At 45.9% G+C, this 6,000-nt stretch overlaps 1 protein-coding gene across 2 annotated transcripts in view; it reads left to right on the top strand.

Moving 5' to 3' along the window:
• Positions 1–6,000, top strand: part of Tbc1d8 (TBC1 domain family member 8) — a 104,607-nt gene that overhangs the window by 90,668 nt on the left and 7,939 nt on the right. For both annotated transcript variants that reach the window (XM_013351072.2, XM_026785483.1), the window contains exons 12-15: positions 1,698–1,983; positions 2,886–3,015; positions 3,151–3,249; positions 3,726–3,794. In XM_013351072.2, coding sequence (XP_013206526.2) covers positions 1,698–1,983; positions 2,886–3,015; positions 3,151–3,249; positions 3,726–3,794 — 584 coding nt within the window. The remainder of the gene's footprint in view (positions 1–1,697; positions 1,984–2,885; positions 3,016–3,150; positions 3,250–3,725; positions 3,795–6,000) is intronic.

Below are 6,000 nucleotides of genomic sequence, written 5' to 3'. Positions count from 1 at the left end.
GTCTGCCCCTCTTGCTGCCCTGCAGCCTTTGATACTGGTCTCTGCCACCTACAGTGAATTTAGCCTACTCTGGAAGGAGCTGTTTTGGGTCTGTGGAAGCATCTGCCACGTAGGTAGTTTGCTCCTGTGTGTTGCTCCTCAGGTCCATGCCATGATTGACTTGTCCTATATTAGTCAGCATTCTTGGGGAACAGAGCCAGCAGAATGGATGTATATTAAGGGGGTCTAATAGACCAGCTTATATAATATAGTCTGGCTAGTCCAAGAGTGACTGTCTCACAGTGGAGAGCAGAGAATCCAGGAGTTTTTTGGTCCTTGAGGCTAGATGTCTCATTCCCAGTTTTGCGCTGAAGACCTGAAGTCCTCCTGGAGAGCTGCTGGTCCTCAGACTTTGTTAGACTGCTAGAGAAGCTGGTCAGACACCACTGAAGGAATGATGCAGGATCAGCTGTCAACAAGAGGGCAAGCAGGCAAAAGGCAGTGTTTCCTCTTTCGTTCCCCTTCATCTGGGCTGCCACCAGAAGGTACCACCCACACAAAGGGTGGGTCTTTCCACTGTAAATACACTAAAAATTCTTTGTGCCCCCCCAGCCAGTGCTTTCCTTTTCATTGATTCCAGATACAGAAATGTTGATGAGAATTTAGGTTTCTTTCAGTTTGAGCCTGTGGTCGATGAAGTTCAGTGAATATTCCTGCCATTTCTTCTAGGTGTTTCCCTAGGAAGATTGCTGGGTTATAGGGTCAGTAAGAAGCCACCAGTTTTACCAAGGGGATGTAGTGGGTCATTTACGTATTTGTTTTAGCAGCATGAGGGCCTCCATTTGCTGTGTCCGGGTTAACATCTGGGGCTTTTTCATTTTATCCATGTATTGGGAATGGTTTTTATCACATGGCTTTTAGTTTGCATTTCTCAGGTAACTAATCACTTTGAACATACTTGTTTGGGTTTACTGCCACCTAGGTAATTTTTAGCTTATTAAAAAAAATAGACTGGTTGTTGGCTTCTTATAGAACTGCAGGTCTTTGCTTTGGGTTTGAGACAGGCAGGTGTGTTGCAAATGTTTTCTCTAGTTAAGCTTACATTTGAATTTTGTTGACAAGTTTCTCTTGAAGGAAGCAAGGTTTTTTTGGTTTATTTTTATTTTTATTTTAATTTTTTTGGAGACGGGGTTTCTCTGTGTAGCCCTTACTGTCCTAGAACTCGCTCTATAGACCAGGCTGGCCTGGAATTCACCATGATCCCTCTGCCTCCTGAGTGCTAGGATTAAAGGTGTGTGCCACTGCCTGGCAAAGAAGGGGATTTTTAATGTTCTTAATGGTTAGTACTTTTTACATCCTCAGATAATTCTGTCTTGTTCCTATATTTTCTTCTAGGATTTCTAAATTATGAGCATTTGTCTTTAGGTCTATGGTTTGCTTTCGATGTGTTTTTCTATGTGTAAGGTAAGGTTAGGGGTTAGGACTCCCCTCTACCCCCCATTGATAGCCAGTTGACTAAGCACTGTTTCTTTGGAAAGCTTCTCCTTATATTGAATGACTGGTCAGCTGCTGAGAATTAGTGAACTAACCACATGTCCTCTTCTGGACTCAGATCTTGCTTCATGACATCACCTTACTAAGGGTTAGAGCAAGCTTCCTTTCAGCCGCCCCGGAGAGCACGAGTCTTCCCCACCAGAGCTTCCTGCTCTCTTTGGCAGGGGCTCAGGTGGACCAGTCTGTCTTTGAGGAGCTCATCAAGGAGCACCTCCCAGAGCTGGCGGAGCACATGAACGACCTCTCGGCACTGGCGTCCATCTCTCTGTCCTGGTTCCTGACTCTGTTCCTCAGCATCATGCCCCTGGAGAGTGCTGTGAATGTCGTCGACTGCTTCTTCTACGACGGGATCAAGGCCATCTTCCAGCTGGGGCTAGCCGTGCTGGAAGCCAACGCGGAGGAGCTGTGCAGCAGCAAGGATGATGGGCAGGCCCTGATGATCCTCAGCAGGTGGGCTCTGCCTGCTTCCTCCTGTGGCTAGTGTGGGCAATGAAGTAGGTTACGGCTGGGGCACTGGACGACCACAGAGGGAGGCCACAACATGTGTGCCACATCTGTGGAAGCTTTCTGTTCCACACTGCCCCTTGGCACCTGCCATTCTGTGGTCTCTCCAGAATGAGTGTCATGTCGCACAACCAATGGGAGGCAAAGAAGGTTGCCATCTTGTCTCACTCTTTCTGCTAAATAAGAGTTCAGGGAGAATAGGGCCCTACGTGCTTTTCTTCCAAGATGAAATGTCTTAATGCTACACACTGTTAAGAACTGAGGACTGACAGGAAATGCTGATGCATGTATAGGTAGCCAACTGGAAATGTCAGGTGCTATGTATAGGGCATCAGTTCTCAACCTGTGGGTCCCCACCCCTTTGGGGGTCAAATAGATATCTTGCATATTAGATAATTACATTATGACTCATAACAGTAGCAAAATTAGTTATGAAGTAGCAACAAAATAATTTCATGTTGGCGATCTCCATATGAACTGTATTAAAGGGTGGCAGCATTGGGAAGAGCAAGAATCACTGGTGTAGTGGTTAAGTGAGCTACAGTGACAGAAAATCACACAATGTTGAGCCTGGACCATGCGTCTGGGAGACAAGTAGATGGTTTCTTTTCAGACTATGTTGGAAGTTCAAAACCAAACAGGCACAGTTGATGCTACTTCACTGGGGAGTCTCAAGGCTTAGCAGTGTGCAAGCCTGACTTTTGGGGTATGTTGGCTGTTCCTGCTAGAGTGACCATAGTGTATGGAGCCTTGCTCTACTCCAAATGTTAGAGTCTGGGCGTGGCCTTATACTCATGCGATCTCCAGATGAGGGTAGATGTGGGCTTTAACTATGGGGGTGTGCTCAGGTTTCTAGATCACATTAAGAATGAAGACAGCCCAGGGCCCCCCATTGGCAGCCACCATGCCTTTTTCTCTGATGACCAGGAGCCCTATCCAGTGACCGACATTGCTGACCTGATCCGGGACTCTTATGAGGTACAGGAACCCCTGTTCCATCCCTCAAGACTCTTGCTAGTTGGAGTATGAAGTGTGCCTGGGATGTAGATGTGGAGGGAGGGTTGCTGGCGGCGCCCTGCTAGCTTTGGACTCAGCAAGCCTGTGTCTGTGCAGAAATTTGGGAACCAGTCTGTGGAGCAGATTGAGCACCTGCGATGCAAGCACAGGATCAGGGTCCTGCAAGGTCACGAGGACACCACCAAGCAGAATGTGGTGAGCAGAGGACACCTCCTTGGGGTTCATGGGATAGAGCTGATTGCAAGTACTGCTTCCTTTTCTCCCTCTCTTTCTCAGTGAACTAAAAACTGCCACAGTGTCACATGGAATGTGATGAAATTTTAGGAGTCAATTGTGTACTACTGGGAGCCTCAGTTTCCATGGTTATAAAACAGGGGTAAGGGCTATGGTTTAGGAGGAGATGGAGTGGGGACTATGGAATGCTCAGGCAGATGGGCTACAGTTAGTGTTCTTATTTTGAACCTCAGTGTTCTCATCTCCACTAGAACTTAATACGTCGGCTCAGAACATGTGCAAATTAGAAAGATGCTGAAGGGAAACTAGCTGGAAAGACATAGAAGTTGATGCGACTGAGACAAGGGTGCTGCACGTGTCCCCACCCTCCCTGATGATCCCAGGGGTGCAGGGATACACCTGGGTGTTAGTCCATCACTGTTAATTCTTTCCCTAAGCTCCGCGTCGTTATCCCGGAAGTCTCCATTCTTCCCGAAGACCTTGACGAACTCTACGACTTATTCAAGGTAGGAAATCTGGGGAGGGGAGTCCTGGGCCATGAGCCAGGTCCTAGCCCAGAGGGCCCAGTCTGCCTGTGGGCCTGTGGCTTCTTACAAGGCTAATGGTTACTTGAGGAGGCCGCCTGCCATGTGTTTTTTTCTTTGGTAGCAGAGGCTAGAGCTGCTCACCGACTTTCTTTAATCAGAAAACCCTACCTTAACACTCTGTCCACAGATACGTGCCTCTTATGTGTGTGTGTTGCTCTTCCTTGGGGTCCAGCCTCAGGCTGGCTGGCACATGAAGGGAGGAGCTAGTATGATCCCAAGACAGCCCGACAGAGCTTGTGCAGCTGTTATACCCCAGCAGCTATGCACTGACAAAGAGGCAGCAATGCTGTGCTGTGGTCTGACTTCCACTGCTCCGAGTCCTAGTGAACGTGGCTTCCTCATCCAGAGCAGAGAAGCAGTGGCTATTCTGAAATGACTTCATAGTACACATGTATCAGTTTTATATTCTGTGGTTGGCCTGCAGCTGCGTCATCTAGTTGCCCTTGGTGATGTCAACACTTCCTGTGCTGCATAAATCTATTATTACCATTGTTGTACCATGTCTTCCAGCTGGCTTTTTAGGGTACATAATTTAAATCCTTTTGAAGTGGGTCTAAGTTGCCCAGGGTGGCTTCTAGCTTGGTAGATGGTCCCATGTCTAATGTAGATAGGATTATAGGCATGTGCAATTTACCCAATTAATTTTTTTAAAAATTTTAATCTCTCACCCTAACACTTTGTCAACAGATACTGCCTCTTGTATGTGTTCTGATGTTTCAGAGCCCAGTTTTATTTTTAGCTGAAAATAGTATAGCAAACTAGAGTTCCAATTTTTGGGTATTTGGGTAAAGTTACAGGCTGTTAGATAAGCCACCCTGCAGAGCATACATACCATTTGAGAAAGGCCTGCCAGTGTTATTTTTCTTTCTTACCCCACAGGAACTCACTATGTATCCTGGCTGGCCTGGCACTTACAGATATCCACCTGCCTGTCTCCAGAGTACTTTTACTTTTAGCTTTTGTGTAGTGTGGCACATGGTCAAGTCATGTGGGCACACTGTCTTCTGGTTTTAAGTACATCTTTTGCCCTTTGAACCAGAATTTTGTTTCCGTAGGGGCTACAGAGAAATATCCTCATCCTGTTTTACAATTACTAGGTTTAACTGAACACGTTATCTTCACTTTATTTCCTCCTTCCGTATGCATAGGACTCACAGGCATCGTCTCTGACCAACTACTCTAAATATTCTCTCAATTAAAGAATGTGTATGGTGGTGCATGCCTATAACCCGAATGAGAGGCTGAGGCAGGTCGGGAGTTTGAAGCTAAGCAGGGCTACATAGTGGGACAACAAAACTAGGGGCTGGCAAATAAAAAGACACAGCAGGTAAAAAATGCCTGCCACCAAATTTGAAGACCTGAGTTCATTCTTCAGAAACCTGTGGTCGGAGAAAGACTATATCCACAAATTGTTCTCTGTGTGCACACAAACACACATAAACATGGGAGGGGGCTTGGAATGTAGCCCAGACAGTAGTGGAATGTTAGCTGTTTTTGTAGTTTTATCTCTATTGCTATGACAACATATCTTGACCCCCACCCCCAAACACTTGAGCAAAGGGTTGGTTTAGCTCCTAACTCCAGGTTACAGTTCATTATTTTGGGGAGGTCAAGGCAGAAACTTAACCAGCTGGTCACATTACATCACATCCTCAGTCAAGAGCAAAGAAAACAAACCTATCTTTGCTTGCAGCTAGCTTTCTCTTCTCAGAACCCTCTGTCTAGGGAATGTTTCCCACAATGGGTTGGGTCTTCTACATTATCAACCAAGACACTCCCCTCCTCCCCAACTTGATCTAGTAATTTCTTATTGTTTCTTCTCACGTGGTTCTGGATTGTGTTGACAATTAAAACTAGCCAGCATCCCTTACATGGGCCCTAGCTTGGTCCTTAGTACCACATAGAAAGGAAAGAGATATGAACAATAGGATTGGTGCTGATAGCATTTATTTTATTGACCTTCAGTAGTTCTTCGAGTTTCTGAGCCCAGACATGTGATGTTGATTTTCCCTCCAGTTGAGACCACGGACACATTGCTTTAGTTTTTAATGAGTTCCTGGGACTTGACTATACCACTTTTTTAAAATTAAAAGTTATTAATATACACATGGTAAGAATTCAGAAA

This window comes from Microtus ochrogaster, linkage group LG2, assembly GCF_000317375.1.
Source record: "Microtus ochrogaster isolate Prairie Vole_2 linkage group LG2, MicOch1.0, whole genome shotgun sequence".
Lineage (NCBI taxonomy): Eukaryota > Metazoa > Chordata > Mammalia > Rodentia > Cricetidae > Microtus > Microtus ochrogaster.
This window is presented reverse-complemented; position numbering and strand designations above follow the sequence as displayed.